Here is a 17662-nt window from a genome sequence, read left to right on the forward strand (position 1 = left end):
AGCATACACATACATTTTCACTCTGGGCTTTAATGAGTTATATAAAAAAAAGGTATCACAGAGAAAACTGTTAAATATTATATTCCAAAAGCCTAAGACTTAAATCCTTCTGAAGTATTACTAGTAGACATATTTCAAAGATCCCAGAAAGCAAATTAATTTCCAGAATAAAATATTTCCCTTTTGCTACTTTCATTATATGGTAGTATTTTTTTTTCTGCAATATTTAGAGCAAACATTTATTTTTAAATTACTTGCCAAAATCATCCAGTATACTCGCTCTCAATATTAGTTTGGCATCTGTTTAAAAGTTCATTAAAATCTTGATGTGCACTTTCCAATAATTTTAAGCATGACTCTACAAGTCTCTATATTGGCTAGTCCTTTTTTCCCCTCAGTGTTCATTTACTGATAATCTTTTTATAAGCTGATGTTGGGCTTTTCTCCCTAACTCACATGGCCTTATGACACCCTCCACAACTACCTGATTTCCATGTTGCCCAAAAACCTGACAACCTGCTTTTATCCATATTCTTCCTACCCTACTCTCCAAAATTCTCTCTTTCCCCTTTGCTGCCAATGCATTTGGCTCCTCCTCTCTTGTGTTTGTCCAGATTTTCACTTTAAAAGCAATTTAAATTCAATTCTGTTCTTCCTATTTGCTGCTGAACTGCATATCCCATTTCCTCTATTGGGCATGCTGGCTGCTAGGTTCTTAATTGAAGTTGCAAATTTTGATGAGATCACTCTGACTTTAATTTAATTAAAATGGTTTTAGGACAGCTAAACGATTGAGGGTTTTTGTTACCAAAACAATTATCTTAAGAGAGAAGAAAGAAAAAGCAGAGGGAGAAACAAAGTATTTCTTTGGAGTCATTCTCCCCAACATCAGTATCTCCTCTGCAACAAAACAGCTTGTGAATTCTCTAGATCTATTGTTTCTTATACTAGATATAGTCTGGGCAAAGAACTTGGAAGAGACACCCAAAAATCCCCTTTCCAAGGACAGGAATACAGAATAATGCACTTTATTGTTGAATTGACAGAGTGCTTGTCAAAGATCTGATTAGAAAGTAAAAATATCTACGTAACAGTCCAAGCCTCTAAGGCTGCAATGTATTGTTCTCTGCCTTTAAGCATAGATTTCATGTTATTTAAATAAAATTATTTAGCTTTACAGAAGAATACCATCATATGGGGTTTGGGGGCACTTTTTATGTGAAAGCGATGGTAACGCTGCCATAGAAAAGCAATACACTGAAAGCAAAGTTAAATACATTAGTAGAGAATTTGTAAAAGATAATTTTTTTCTTGTATTTTCCTGTATATTCACTCATTGACTCAATTTTTATTGTACCACCTTACCTTAGAATACAGAGGCAGACCTTGCCTCCTGACGTCAAACGGCAGAATCCAAACCTTTGCTTACTTTCAATGTCAGTGAGCACAAAGGTGAAATGCTGTCCTACTTGGTTTTGGGACACCCTGAAAAAACAGATACAGACATTAAATCACATAAAACATGAGCATTTAAGTCATTGGTCTCAAGTATTTTCATGCTCAAGCCTCACTATAATCCTCAATACAATTCTATTATCTGCTGGTCTTTTCCAGTTCTTACACAATCTTCTACAGCAGAATACCTAAGAACCTGCTAATAATGGTTAACACCTGCCATTTCTGGTTCAATCTTAGATGACCACACTGAAAATTAATTCCTAGAGAAGCTAAAAATCATCACAGACACCAGTCTACCAGTCAGAGAGCACTTTTTTTTTTAATTTATCCCTTGTAATATGGGGGCAGGGGGGTTGTTGAGGTTTTACTGGTTGGTTTGGGTTTTTTTTAATCTCCATCAAAATAAAATATAGAAAATCTACCCCCTAGGGAAAAAAGAAAATAGCAGTTGATTAAAGGGCAAGAGAAGCTGCATAGGACACAGGGATTTTTACTGTTTAACACGTGCATGACAAAGGTTTAAAGATTAGAGGCAGAGTCTCCCACTCTTCTCAGTTTAGTTTAGCCCCTCGTGAGCATAAAGTGACTAGGATGAACCAAAAGTCTGTGCTGAGCATACAACATCAGAAGATACACTTAGTCCAATATAATCACCCATAAATAATGGACTTTTTTCCATTAGGAAATTAATCTCAAATCATTAAAACAAGCACTTTCCTCAGCTGCCTTCAACAGCCTGGAACAATCTAGTGCTCTCTTTAAGCACTGTCAGTACTCAATTGTGCTCAGTCCCTCCCTGCTCAGGCTCTGGGGAGCTGGGATGCTGCGCTGGCACCACAGAGCCATCAATAACCAGGCCCCACTGCTCCCCTGCCACCCCTGCGGTTTGCTCTGCCACATCTCTGCACTTTGCTCCTTCCTGCAGAGAGCAGACTGCCGTGGAATGTGCCCTGTGGTCTGAGCACGCCTGTGCACCCTGGGGCTCCCACAGAAACCTGCAGCAGCCGCGCAGTCGGAGCACTGGAAACGCTCTGAGCAGTGACCTCGGCTGCCTCTGCTCCCACCCTCTCTCTGCTCGGCCGTGTCCCACTCTGAGCCTTGGAGCTTCCAGCAGCCAGGCCAGGCTTCTCACACCACAAAACCCCTGCCAGGGCTAGGCTGCAGGCTCTGTGCACAACCATACTAACCCAAATTGGTCTTAATGTACTGTGTACACCTATGTCAGGCAAAATGTCTGTACAGAGGGCCACTTATTTTAAAATTAGACTTAAATTCTGATATTTTCTATTAAAAATACCCCAGCCAAGTTATGAGTTCAGTGGGAAGCATTTCTGATGCCATCTCACCATCTCCATAGCACAATCTTCCCTTTGCTTCTTTAAGAGAGACAACTCCACGTTTTGACAGTGTAAGACTGGCCCGGCTTGAAAACTGCTTCCCAAAGAGATGAGAGCAGCAAGTCCCAGATTTTTAATATGAGAAACACTCCAAGGCTAAAACTGAGTTTCCAAAGAACCCAAAAGTTTGCATTTGGTCCCATTTGCTTCAAAAGAACAGCTAACAGAAGCCAGTGACCGACCATCCATCTGGACTACATTTTCTGTTCAGTTTAAAATACTGAATTAATTCTGGGTTTCTAATTTGAGAGCTCCACTTAAGATGTGGGGGCAGCAAGGATGCCTGTTTTTCTACTCCTCTTCAGCAGAATTAAAACTGACTATCTGTAAGCCTTACCATGAAAAACAAATGGTAACTGGGGTTTTCAATCGATAGATGACCACAATGTATAAACCAGATTCATAAAACATTCCACAAGTGCTAGCACTACAGTTTTAACACATATATAGCATGTTCCATCATGCAAACAAACACTGGCCAAGTGACTTGGGGTTTGTGCCTCTCTGTTTCACTGCAGCGCATTCAGGCTGTTCAGAAATCAAGTTTCCCCTCCAGAAACAGGCAGCAGCTCCTGGCCCCGCTACCTGGAGCACAGCATTGATGCCTCTCAAGTTTTTCTTAGCATAAAAACCTGCACAGATAAAATGAAATTATCATATACCAGAATTCCCTCAACAAAATGTTATCCAGACTTTTTATTGGAGCACAAGATAAAGTAGCCTAGCTGCAAAACCCTTCTGCAGAATGCTGGTCTAGTTGGCTGTTTGAAGAGAGCATGATGTGCTCACTTGCAAGGGGAGAGCAGGCACAAATCGTTCCCAACCAGTGCTGACATTCTCCTCACTCATTCCTCTGCCTTGCCTTTGACTTACTTTCAACTCTTGCCCTGCATGCTTACTTTTAATGTTAGTTCAATAATAATAAATCACTAATAATGAAGAATGTGTGTAAATACTTATTAACCCTGCAGACTACAATGGACTCTTTCAACATTATTACAGTTCACTATAGAAATAAAAATAGGTTTTAAATTTTTCTATGTGCCTACACAATGCAGAAAAGGCTCTTTAGTACCCATGGAGTAGGTAAAAAGTCATTTTAAAGATTTTTGTTTACACTACAGCCATTGCTTAGGTCTCATTTTAAGGGAGCCTTGAGAGAGTTAATTAAGGCAGGAATTGAATCTCTCCTTTAAACAAAAAACAGCATATCTAATCACTAAATTTATCCTTTGCTCTCTATAAAAACTGCTCTTTTTCCAAATTATTTTGTTTAGGATAGAGCAGATGTTTGAAATTATTTTTTCTTCAAATTTTAGAAAGTTTTGAAGAGTTTAAAAAAATTTAAAACCTTATACATGGGAATAGATACTTCTATTCTTTTAAAATTAAGTCTTAATGTTATTGTTACTTATAAAATATCATGTACATGTCCTTGACCAATATACCTAATATACACAGTTCTGACTAAAGCTTTCGTGGCTGCTACTTAAACCTGAAAGTTTCACGTGTATTACAACTCCCAAACTGATAGGAAAAACCAAACCCCCTAGTCACCAGTCAGTCACCCTAATTTCCCAAATCAAAGAACAGAACAGAAACTGTTTCAAGCAGGAATTTGAAAACCAGATGTTAAGGTGGTGGTACAAGCTGATGGAGAGATTGGGGAGACAGTTACACTAGTTTGGGCATTCTCCTTCAGCTAATTGCTATACCCTAATCTAAGATTCAGGGACTATTTTCTTCACTTCCAGGCCCATTCCAGGATCCACAAGTCCACAGCTCAGGTTCCCTGTGTGGAGAGCTCCTCTGTTCCAACCAAGGTATCTGATTAGAGCTCTGCCTCCCAGAAAACCCCAACCCTTTAAAATTCAGAAAAAAAAAAAAAAAAAGAACAGGAGAAAAACTGCCAAAGATATGAAAATGGACAATGCCACCACCAAGTAAGAAAATTCCCACAAATAAAAAGCACAGTTAGCTTATTAATGGGATTATGTTTTCAAAACAACAGAAGCATTAAAAGAAACCACAACTACTGAGTAAAGACTCTCACTGGGAGTATTTAAGTTGCAACAGAAGCCTGTCTAGAAGCTCTGTCTCAGGGCCCTGACCATCACACCTGGCCAAGGGTCTGTGGGAGCACACGGCGGCTCCCTCCGCATTCCGGGTTTCCTCTCAGACAGGTGCACTTCTGCACACACACTGAATCAAACAACCCCTGTGTGAAACCAGTAGTTACACTCCTCACAGCACACACTTGTACTTACATTTGTCTCTCACACACGCATTCACTATTACATAAACATGGGCCATAATACAGTGAGACACAAGATGCAAAGAATTCAGTTGTGTGTAACTGCTGCCACATTTCTGAGTTTGGAAACTCCCTTGCAAACTGACTGCAGTCCCTGAAGGGTACAGGAAATGCTACAGTTTATTTATTTTCACCCATATTGCTTGAAATACTTTCTTGGTTATTTACTTTTCATTCCCAACTATTTACTCTGAAGGCAGAATTTTTGTGTAAGGTATCTTATAACTGCCTTTCACAAGATCTGCAAATCCAATGATTTCAAGGCATGGTTTTGCACTTCGCTTGATCATAGCTGTGTTTCTGCACAGACTTGTACCACAAATATCAACAGAAACAGCATTAGCCAGGAACAGGAGAGTGACAGTGATGTCATTCCTGCTATCAATACTCACTCACCCTAACAGATTAGGAGTTAAATAACCTGCCCAGTAATTCCCATACGTGAGTGACATTCTGCTGCTAAGGAGAAATCCTGTACAGCAGCAGCACCATTGCTTATCCTCCAAAATCCAGCACTTCCCAGTGACTGGGTGAGCACCATGGCGAAATTAATGTGGTACACATCGTTGTCTCCATGCTGATCCTACAGGCAGCTCCCAAAAGAGTATCTAAAAGAGGCTTGTGTGCTTCATGTTCAGCAGGAGAAATGCATCCTGAAAAGGAAAAGACTGAGGAATGAAAGGAGTAAGGGAAGTACTTATGGTGGAGAGAAATGGCAGCGGCTCAAAGCACAGATAAAAATGAGGGGTCAAGCAGTGACGTAGCACAACTTCAGACTGAACCTTAAATGGCTCCAAAAGGAACAAGAGAAGTTGCATCCTCACTAGTCATCACCCAGCTACGTAACTGATGAATGTGGAGATTGGGGTATGGACTCTGCAAAGTTGCACCTCAGCTCTGGGTTGAGAAGGAAAATACAAAAGACTGCTGGAGAAAGTAAAGTGAAGCAAACCATGCACAGAAGATTCAAGCAACAAGAAAGAACAAAATGGTTTTGTCTGAAGCATTAATATTACTTTAGCAAACATTAAAAGGAAGTTAAAATCTCTGTCCTCAAATGTTAAATCCTCCTAGACCATACAAAAAGAAACAAATGGAGTACCAAAGAAAAAGGTCTTCCTTTGTAAATACATACATGCAAACTGCTAGAATATTATACAATTTTGCCATTATTAAATAGAAAATAATTTATTCACAAAAAGAGACATGGGTACTTGAAGCAAATGCCCAAGAACTTCTATGATGAAATTAATTTCTTAATCCCTTTAAAATAAAATGTAAGCCACAACTACAAGTAATGGAATTATGTGTTTGTTTTCAATTAAAAAATATATATAAAGCTCAAAGTTTAAGTAATGGTCAAAGAATTTTTTTACACCATTGTGCCTCTTTTAGTTTGACTTTCAGTTTCAATTTAATGGGAGTTTCCTCTAGAATTTTAATTACCATTCACAGTATGTACTTTTGATAATTAGTGTGAGTAGTATACAGTTATTTCTAACATCTGCATAAAGTATGCCCGGTGAGATGATGCAAGCACCATCAAACAGTGAGAACTAAATCTGGACCTCTATGACCATTGCAGGATAGTGGATAAATGAAAATCAAATAAATGATCTCATTTCTTTCTTTTTTCACTTCCTTAAGTAATTAATATAGGTGACTTGAAAGAAAATGGGTGACAGTGATCTTACTACTGGTACTTTAACTTTCTTTTCTCCATAATTTGAAGAACATAGATTTCCTTCTTTATTTAGTTTTATTTAGCTAGATAACAGAATTAACATTCCATTATCTGCAACTCTGCTGTGTAGTAGAAATCCAGAAGCAATCTATAGAATATTCACATCTTTTGTCTTAAGTCTCTTGGTATCTTTTAGGTATCAGAATCAGTGGAAGTTACTACTTTTGTACTAGTAATTTCTAGCTCTTAATAGGCTCAGACATTGCTTGAAGTATTTTATATACATAAATATACATAAAATACATATATGTCTATAAATATACATATATTACAGGTTGAGAAGCTATGCTCTCTGCAGCACAATACACTCAATGAATGAAACAGCTATTTTCTATTTCAGTTCAAATGTTTCTGTACAGAAATTGGGATTGAAACTGCCTGTTAAATACTTAGTAGTATTAGATGTAGCATCTTATCTTAGGAGTATTAGATGTACCAACTATCATGATCCTATATACAAGAGGAAACATATATATATGTATATATATTCATCAGACAAGGGAAAGCACGTTTATGGCTAGACAAATACTAAAATGATTGTAATATCTTAAATCTCCAGTGGAAAAATGGAACTTCAGCAGTGTTTTTCTCAATCCTTTTCTTTATCACTCCAAATGTCAAAAAAAAAATCATTAAACTGAGAAACCAGAAGACAACTAGTTTAGTTTAAAACAATTGGTATGGTGTGTCCACAATATAGAAAACGCTTGTGCTGAGTAGAAAAAAAACACATCATGCAGCCAGTAAGTTGTCCACACAAACTCCAGTGACAGTCCCCACTTTCCTGAATGAGCTTCCAGCATATCTGTGCTTTGCTCCACAACAGATCTGGCCCCCCCAGCCATGCTGCTACACTCCCATGATCCTGCCTTGCCTTTGGTTCCCCCTGCAATCGCTCAGAACTCGGCTCCAGCTCCGCAGGCAGCTGCCAGTGCGGCACCCGTTCCAAAGCCACCACGGCACTGCCTGAGCAGCCTGCAGGCCAGACCGAGCAGCCTCATTCCTCCCTGCAGAACCCCAGCTTCCAGGAACCTCCACTCCTGGCCAGCTGACAGGTTTTATGGAATTTGTAGAAATTTTGCACTTTGAGAACACTGCTTTATAGTTAAGCATGAGGCCAACAGTCAAAAAGTGTCTCTGGGGAGAGGGCACAGAGATGTTAATAAACAAACAACAAACTTTCTTTCACTTCTTCCTTTTTGTCCCCTTTTCTTTGTTTTTTACCCCTACAGATAATCAGCTAAAATACCTACTTAGCTATGCTAGAAATTCAAGTATTCCCACAGTTTATTAAGTTCATTCTCTTCATATAAGCAGCTAAGTGCCTTCTGAATGAAATAGTTAAGACAACTTATTTGAAAATAATTATTCACTGCCACTAAATTATCTTCTTGCCACTGGATGGCAGCAACAGAACCTCACCTTTTTCTGGTATCCTCATATTTTATTTCCATTTTTCATCTTCATTACCAATTTTAAACAGAATTCTGTACATATCTTAAGCACATTAAAGACTTTAATGCTTTAAAGCCAACCACTGACAACCATATTAGTTAAGTCATTAAAACAGCTTAAAGGACAGTGAGCTTAACCAGTTCAAAACCCAAACAACTTAATTAAATTCAGCTATAAAAGACTAAATAACCCTAGTTTACTTCAGGGGAGTTGTGTTTATAATGATCTTTATTTTGCCAGTGCATTTTGCTGCAAAGACACTCTCCTCTCTCCACACACCAGCTTTTCCTCCACTGACAGCAGCTTCTTGCATCTGATAGATGCTTCTCATCTCCAACTCACCATCTACAACTGATGCCCATGTTGTTCTGAAATTGGCTCAGCCTGCACATTACCTGGATGTATCTTTCATTAATTATGCAAATCAAGCTTTTAATTCAATCTTTGCCAATTCAGACAATACGGGTTTCCCAAACTGAGTGAGTTCAATCTATTAAATAAATTGCCGTTAATCAAGTTGACAAGCCCAAATAAATATTTTCATTAATAAAAACATTTTATATGAACAATGTAAATGACTGGCAGCATTATATGGAAGCCAGACTATAACTGATACCAGAAAGGTAAGGACTAATTAATTATAAATAATGGTCTGGATTCTTCTCTGAGAAAAATCAATTGCATATTCAGCTACTTCCATGTAATTAAAGTCTTAATTTCTTTGAACTCAAACAACACATTTTCTGTACTGCTCAGTGAGTTTTTATATCCTGGTGCACTGTAACATTTTTAATGAAGCTCGCTGCTTAAAGGAAACTGTGTTATATCCTTATACTAACACAGATGGTGCTCACAATTACAGTGTACAAAACTGGGAGCTGGAATGTAGCTCTACCTGTACAGAGATATTCTTAAAATTCTGTAAGGATTACATTTTGCTGTGATAGTTTCCTACTAGTGACTTCATACTTACTTGAACAAAGGGTACGTTTTCTCATCTGCAGGTGCAAGTTTAGAGAATACATTACATTTGCCTTTTCTTTAAATCCTTGCTTGTAATTATGCTAAAAATAATTTTCTATTAAATATTTTTAAATAAATGATAACTGTAGCACATACCTTTCAACGTCAAAAGGAAAGCAGAACTTTGGAACGCTGTTCAGCACTTCCTGAAAATACAAGCAAAAGAAATGAAGTTAGGGGTTTTTTGAAAAGGCTTTTGCAAGGTTTGCTTTCAAAAAAATGGCCAAAAATACTCATAACAAATAATAAGTTCAAGGAATATATGATTACAAAAAATACAGCACACGTTCCTGGACTGAAATAATTGATTATTAAAAAGGAATTAGGTTTGTGCTTTGGCAGATTGCAAAGACAATGCCATAGAAGCCCCAGGAGGGAAAGGCCTGGCCTGAAGGGTATTAACACCCTTCACATCCCCGCTGGGATTCCCTTCAACAAGGCCATATGGATTTTACAAGAAGCACCACACCATATGGGTAAGCCACGTCTGCTGCTACTTGTACCACAGACTAGCCACAGGGACTTCTGACAGATCCTGGCTCAAAAATACAAATGTTGTTTCAATTAAAATGCAGGCAGAGAAAAGGGAATGAAGTTGGCAGCAGAATGAATTACAGAGAGGTATAACAACTCTATACATGTTCCATAGTCAAATGCTGAAAGTGATGGAAATCGCCTACTGGTCCAAAGCTGAAATTTATATGATTAACCCTTTGGGTCTCACAAGCAAGCTTTGCTATCAATAAAGGAAAGGGCTGGGGGGGAGTAAAATCCACCAGATCTACATTCATACCACAGTATGAAAGGATAATGTCTCTCTTTCGTGCAGAATTTTATTTAAGAAGCTGTTTAGTGGCAAATAAAATGTGTTAATTAAAATATAAAAATGCTCTCAAAGTAGTCAACGTTTTTCTTAAAAAAAAAAAAAAAAGTGAATTACCAGATGATTTAGCAGCAAATATTAAACAACAACTTTACAAGATCCTAGAAAATAGGTTTTATTTCCTTGCTTCCAACTGGGAAAACAAATCCCCTGTGAAATGCTTCAGCAGGAAGAGACAGTTGACATCCATGCAGTTGGTCAAAGCTGCAGAATTCCTTTTTTTGTAGCAGCCCAACAGACCTGTATTTCTGTATACAAAAGCTGGCCTCCAAGGTTTGTTTTCAGAAAAGAGCACATTGATTACAAATTTCCAGGGCTGCACATGAGGGTCTAAGAAGCTGATTTAAGGTGTTAGCACTGCAGCCTGAACACCCTGTTTACTGCATGTTGGACAGTCAACTCCCATTAGGGGAAATTGTGTGTTTGAATTCCTACACACTACAATGACTACTTACTTCAAACATTCACCAGGCCCAGTGGATAGTGTAAAATATAAAGAGCCCACACATGTTAATCAGCAAGAGAGGAACAGTTCAGGAAAAAGACACCTGTGACTGCAACATGCATACGTTAGCTGCAACATTTTAAGGGTATATGATGTGCCTCAGTAAATCTTCATGTGATACTAAATCAGGAAGTCAATGTTTTTAGAATTTCCAAGTTATACAAAAGATTTCAAGAAATCTTTAGAACTTTTACTTGGTTAGCACAGTGTATGAAAGCCACATATGTGTTTTGGGAAAGGTTATTAACTCCATCAAAAAACAACAGCAGTACATAGAATACTGTTCAAAAGGAACTGCTCAACCACCATCCTACCTGCTCTGAGTACCCACTGCCGAAGAGCGAGAAGCAAAATATAAACAGGGCGGGTAAGCATTTGATTTCTGCAGTCAGGAACAAGCACACACAATACCAGTAGTAACAACAATAAACTCTAACAAAAGAGAGCAAGCGGAACAGGCTAATCAAAACTTCTAACTCAGAAATTTCCTAAACATTTCCAAATAGTCTCTCACTTCAGGCTCATAAGACTTGTTTTTCTTGCTCCAAATAAATAGTATTTTATTCTTTTTCTAAATCTGTGCCTATTCTCACACTATAGGAAGTAATTTTTCTCCTCACTAACAAGGATTTTAATTGCTGCCTGGTGAGCTTAGCACCGACTCAGAATTGGGTATGGAAATGTATTCATTTATGTTCCCCATTGTATTCTCTCAGAATAAATTATCACGAGAGGCAAAGAAAACAAAAACAAAAAAACCGAAGGTATTAGCTCAATATTTTGACTAAACAACCTGAAAATTACGGGTGTGTTTTGCAGCGCTGCCCAGCCCAGCGACAGGCCAGGGCTCCCCCGGTGCCGGCCAGCCCTCCCCAGGCAGCCACGCGCGCACAACTTCTGCGGAGCCTCCGCTCGCTTCCCAACTGGCAGGAGCATCCCTCGGGGGACAAGCCTTTAAACCTCTGCACTCTTTAAAATTCAACCAGCCAGCAGGTCTATAGACTGGTGTATAAACAGTATAGACACACACACACAAAAAAAAAAAAAAAAAAAAAAAAAAAAAAAAAAAAAAAAAAAAAATTCCTCTCTCAGTTTATGTCAGTGACAAAGCAGCTCAGCAGTTGACTGCTTCTCCCCTGACAGCGTAAGCCGGGTTTACACAGATCAATAGATGGAACTCCTACCTAGCTTCCAGGGCTCCGTTTTCTCCCTTAATTACAGGTGCTATTCAGATTTTTAAAAGGGAAGAAAACAAGATGCCCCCAAGATGCTTCTAGATGAATTTAAAATGCAAATGATATTAAATAGACATTCACATTTCTGTACATATTTGTGTACAATTACAGCTGGTACTTGCAGCAATCTCTCTATTGGATAAAACCAGAGCTCTGTCTCCTAACGGGTCATCATTTTCAAGGCTCCCTAACCAACCAGGACTTCCTCCTGAGTTGGTATTTACACTCTCAGAAAAAGAATAACATTATTTGTTGTCTTTTATATTCACAGATTGATAAAATTAGGTATTTATTTCTGAAGGAAAAAGGTTGTACAGGTCTTCAGACAGCAAAATAGTTCAATTCAAATGTCCCAAGATTATTTCCTCCTCTGGCTCTTCACAGTATTAGTGCTTTCAGAAATGGTCCTTGTGTCATGAACAAGGTGTATACAGCGGGAAGATGATAATGATGTAAAAGAAAAAAAAACCCACACAAGTAAAGGATTATCTATTTGCTTTTAAACACTGACTAAACATCTACAGGTGCATACAAAATTGTATTTAATTGCTGAATTAAAGGATAACTATCTCATTCCTCATGCAAACTCAAAGAGAAAGAAGAAAATCATATAATATCATGTGAACTGTGACATGCTGCTTCTCTTGAAAAAAGCTTAAACAAAGACAGAAATGGTATTTACAAAGATGTTTCCCTTATACCTACAGCACAGCAGCAGAACCCTGCACTCTCACAGGCTCATGGTGCAATGGTTTACTAATTCACTCTCATTAGTTGCACTATCCAACTCCAGCCTGGCCTGGTCATGCTCACTGGCTCTACAATGGGAGGATATTACAGAAGCCTGAAAGGTAAGAATTATTTAGTGTTCCTTGCTCGTTTTGGTACCCACTCGGCTAATTCCGTGTATCACCATTTTCTAAAGCAATGTAAACAGTGGTAGAAAATGCTTCTGAATTCATACATGCCAGCTTTGGGGGAAAAAAGGTCCTGATAACTTCATAGTCGGGAAAGAAACACTGTCAGTAATTAACTGACCAGTTAAGGCAGTTTCACCTTCGGATATTTCAGATTTTCCTCTAGGTCTAAAGACAAATTATGAAGAATTCCCTGACACTGTTTTACATAAAAATTAATGTCTATTAGCAATTGCTAATTGACTTGTTAGTCATATCCACGGGGCAGTCCCACAAAAGTCCTGTGGGCCTCTCACCATTTCATCTGCAGTGTGACACCACAGGATGGGTGTAACACAACTGTGTGACGTGGGACTCTCAGTGCCGTGTGGGTGGCAAAACACAGAGCTGTAGATGTGCCCTCTAAGCTCCACCTGCTGCAACACTTCTATTCACAGAAGATAGATAAGAAAATTTGTGCAATCGCAGCTCCCTAAAAATAGACCTGCTCTTTCCAGCTAACAATTTTCAGACTAACTTGCAGATAGTGCTGTGGTTTTTGACAGCTCTTTCTATGTCAATACAGCTGACACATAACACTTCAAACATCCCTGACAAACATGCAAAGAGGAAGGAGATTCTGGACGACGTAGCCGAAGTTGTCACTAATGGATTCAAGCAAGATTAAAATTCCACTAAACTGAGCTACGTGTACATTCCTACAACCACAGATTGTTTTGACCCACAGAACACATTCCATTCCACTGCTGAGAACTGTTTTTGATCCTCATTTAGTTGGCTAACATGTAAAACCACAACTGGAAAGGCCCTACAGCCTAATGACTGACATTCAGAGGAATTGGGTTGCTCATAACACTTAAGGACAGAGCCCTTTAGAATACTTGCTCTCTAAAAGGTGTTTGCACCTCTCAAAATCTTATTCAGAGAAACATTCGTTGTCTAAAATGATAAAGGAGCTGAATACCTGCAAAGGAGGATGAGATCACTTACAGAATTTCAGCTAGATATAATTTCTCTTGTTCCTGCTTCCTGTCTCCTCCACCTGGCCACCATTCAGTTACATGCCTCAGGAAAAGAAGCCAGACAGGCAGCTGAAGATTTTTAGTATCTTCATCTGGTGACTTTGTGCTCTACACAGCAACAAGGGTACAGGTAAGGGCACAGACAGATGAGGCAGCAGGACAGGAATACTTTAGACAACAAGGTAATGGGATGAGCTTGAGATCTTAGAGAAGCAAAATCACATCAACAAGTAACTTTCATAGAGGTGGCAGTGGAGGCCCGAAGGTCAGCTGTGCGTGTGACTGAACTTGGAGCTGATTGCTGCAGCATCACTTAGAACCAACAGCATGTTAAATACACACAAAAGGAATGAAAAAAGCCTTAAGGACGGGAAGAGTGAAGGACCAGAGTGTGGTGTACTCCAGCTGGAGATATGCTACAGGATGCTCTTGCCCTGTAGAGCAGACTAAGGCTGCTGTCCCAGGCAGCACACTTTTTACTGCTCTCACAGCAGCTTTCAAAGGCACTTTACAAGAAGGAAAGCTAATCCTACATGATTAATCTCACTGTCCTACAAGACTGAGGCATAAGACTTTCTAAACTACCACAGAGCAAGTTTTAAAATTCAGAAATTTTACTAAATGATAAATTCTTGGAGTCTCTATTTGCCTATTTGCTCCTGCATCTCATCACATAAGCAGACAAAAATAAAGTCTATTTCAGAGAGTTGTGTCCAGCACAGCATAGAGGGAATCAATTAAAATAACAAGCTCAATTCCAAATAGCAGAATAAAACCGACATGAGGCTCAGCACAGGTTAATTTTCCTGCTTAAACAAAAAACCCTTCAAATTTCCTGGAACTCATAATAAAAACATAAAAATTGACAATGGTCTTCTTTCCAAAGAAAGTTCCCCTTAGAATAAGTTTAGATTCAAATGTTACCATCTACCTCTACTACTGGCAAGGCAAACAAAAACAAGAAAAATGTTACTTCACCACACATCACTAGCATGCATGTAATATTAGTATTGCATGTAGAAAAAAATAGTTTTCCCACAGTTCCCTGGCTCATGTCAGGGAGATCATCATTCCCTAGGCAGTATCAGAGAGTTGGAAAAAACAGGAAATACGTCCTTCCATCTCCACTCTTGAGATTACTATGTGAGCAATATTTAACTTTTAAGGAGGTAGATTATTTACTACCTTTAAGAAAATTAATTGCATTTTGTCGCAAAAAAAAAAAAAAAAAAAAAAAAAAAGGGCACCAGTGTATGGCACACAATCTGGGAGCTCAACGGAGAAGTTCTCTTAACTAGAGTTACAGAAGACATCATTCTCTAAATCCAAATATGTAAGTCTCTGAAGGTCAGGTTAAAATCCAGCACAGCTAAGGGGGCAGCAATATTTGTTTCACTCAAGACCTCTTCAGATCCCCCCTTGCTTACAACAGCAGTTAAGATGCAACTCTGGCAGCAGCGCTGAGAACCACCTGCACATCCTGTTCAGATGCTGTTTCACCACTGGTGAAAAAATAATTACTGTCAGAGAAATTGCAAATTGAAAAGTGGTTCATAATTATTTGTCTTACCTGTTATTTTTTTTTTTCATTCCACCTTTGAATATTCTGACAGCAAGGGACAGAACTGAGCATATTTGCAATAAACCCAACTCTACCTATTCAATATATTGCTTTAAAGTGAATATTGCAGTCTCAGAAATGTCTGCAAAACAGTATCAAAATATATCACAACTAGTGTGTAGTTGGCACTCTGGTCAAAAGGCTCCTATTTGCAAAATTTCCTCTCAGCCACGAAGAAAGGCTATTTATAAAAAGAAAATGAACTATAAAAGAACACTACAGATAAGGACTGTCTGCATTTGCATGAAAATGAAATATACTATAAAAAAATCATAACATTTCAAGCATGACAAACTCTACTCTGGATGCAACTTGATACATTTCAAATTGATTTTAATTCCAAGCATATTTTTTTCCAAATATATTCCAAATGTTTTTTTTTTTCCTCACTAAGTACTGTATTAATTACTTAAAAGACAAGTCCAGAAACAGAGTAGGATGCCATTCCTTGTCTACAAAGCTTTTAGTGAACAACTCTCCTGCCCAGCAAATACCCAGTACTGGTGCACACAGAGAGGTCAGCACCAGCTCTGCAGACTACTGCTCAGGCTGGGCATGAAACTCTTGTAAGCACCAGGTGATGCTCTTCCAGAATCACAACTTCCCACTGGTTATTTCATAAAATGACTGCACAGCGTAGGCCATGAAGAAATCCTGATTTCACTGGCAATTCAGAAACTCAGAAGTAGTCAGAAATTTGAGCATCACGTAAATTAAGGAACAACTTGAGTGCCACACTGAGAGAAAGCATCTGTAGCAGAGAATGATTTATGCAGATAAACAAGGTGAGGCAGTCCAAAAGCCAAACCCTTGTCTGGGCTCATCCATGCCTAAAGGTCCTGTGAGACAATGCCAGCTCCCATGGCTGCGTCAGCAGCAGGGGAAGTCAGGAAACCACACACCACCTTGGACAGGGTACTGAAACCGATGACATGTGGGGGCTGACTTTCTTGAGCTACAAGAATCTACAGCCAAAAGAAAAGGAACTGAGAAAGGAAATCAGCTTCTAAGGAACCTGCGAGAATTATAATTCTTTAAATAAAATTATTTGTGCTATTGTTGTAAAGGAAATGCTTATTTCTTCTTTTACACTCAGCAGAGGTTACATTCTAAGCTTCATCATAATGCAGCTCAGTAAGAATTGCTTGCAGTAATAGTTTTTCAGTACTAAATTGAGATATTATCAAGTGTGTTGAAAAACGGAAGGAAAATGAAACAACTCCAGACCAAAGAGCAAAGAGGGAAAGGGAAGAAGCAAACAAATATAAATTTAAAAAGTTAACTTGCCCCTAGTGTTACTCAATACAGACAGATGACTATCCCAAAAAATAGTCCAGTAGACATACAACTGGGTGTCTTTTTCCCTAGAAGATACACAATGTATGTTCACTTTACCTATAGCTGACCTGTCCAGACTTTCTGGCTCCCTGCTCAAAGCCTCTGGCAGCTTTATTGCCAGCAATTACTCTGCAACAATTGCAGGCTGGTGGTGCTGCACATGAGCATCAGTCAGCCACCTCAGCACTCTGTCAATCAGCTTAGCTTCAACCTCTGACACAGCATAAGCCACCTCTGAACAGCTAAGACAAGAGGGAGGCAGCTTTCACCAGCAAGCCAGGCACCACAAGCAGCTACAGACAAGAAGATTTTCAGCTCCCTCACTTTGATCAGAAGAATGAAACTGCCCATGCTCAGGGGAGACACTCATAAATCTAAACTAGCATTCACAACACTTCCTGAAAAATTAGCAGAAATCCTGTTCCTACAGTAGGAATTCTCTATCAATTGAAAGAAGTCTTCCCTCTTCCAAAATTTAGTCTAAAATTCAAGAATAGGTGCACTGAGTGTTCACTGGCCCAGTAAATTTTCTCGAATCATTGTCATTAATGCCTAGTGAAGGATAAAGGGCAGAAATAAGCATGCACTGTAGTTTCAGAGACAGATAATTTCTCACATGTGGATCTTTCATTACCAAGTGTACAGTTATTAATGACTGCACACAGAAACAGACACACAAAAGCCAGAAACTCAACACCTCTGCTTAGGGGAGTAGCATATGGAGTCTACCAGCCAGGTAGTTCACAATGC

At 38.8% G+C, this 17662-nt stretch overlaps 1 protein-coding gene across 2 annotated transcripts in view; it reads right to left on the reverse strand.

Annotated features, from left to right (window-relative positions):
- The window catches only part of DENND1B (DENN domain containing 1B), a 154547-nt gene that overhangs the window by 88475 nt on the left and 48410 nt on the right, over positions 1–17662 (reverse strand). For both annotated transcript variants that reach the window (XM_053985040.1, XM_053985041.1), the window contains exons 4-5: positions 9488–9537; positions 1366–1485 (exon numbers count right to left, since the gene is read on the reverse strand). In XM_053985040.1, coding sequence (XP_053841015.1) covers positions 1366–1485; positions 9488–9537 — 170 coding nt within the window. The remainder of the gene's footprint in view (positions 1–1365; positions 1486–9487; positions 9538–17662) is intronic.

Source organism: Vidua macroura, chromosome 9 (assembly GCF_024509145.1).
Source record: "Vidua macroura isolate BioBank_ID:100142 chromosome 9, ASM2450914v1, whole genome shotgun sequence".
Lineage (NCBI taxonomy): Eukaryota > Metazoa > Chordata > Aves > Passeriformes > Viduidae > Vidua > Vidua macroura.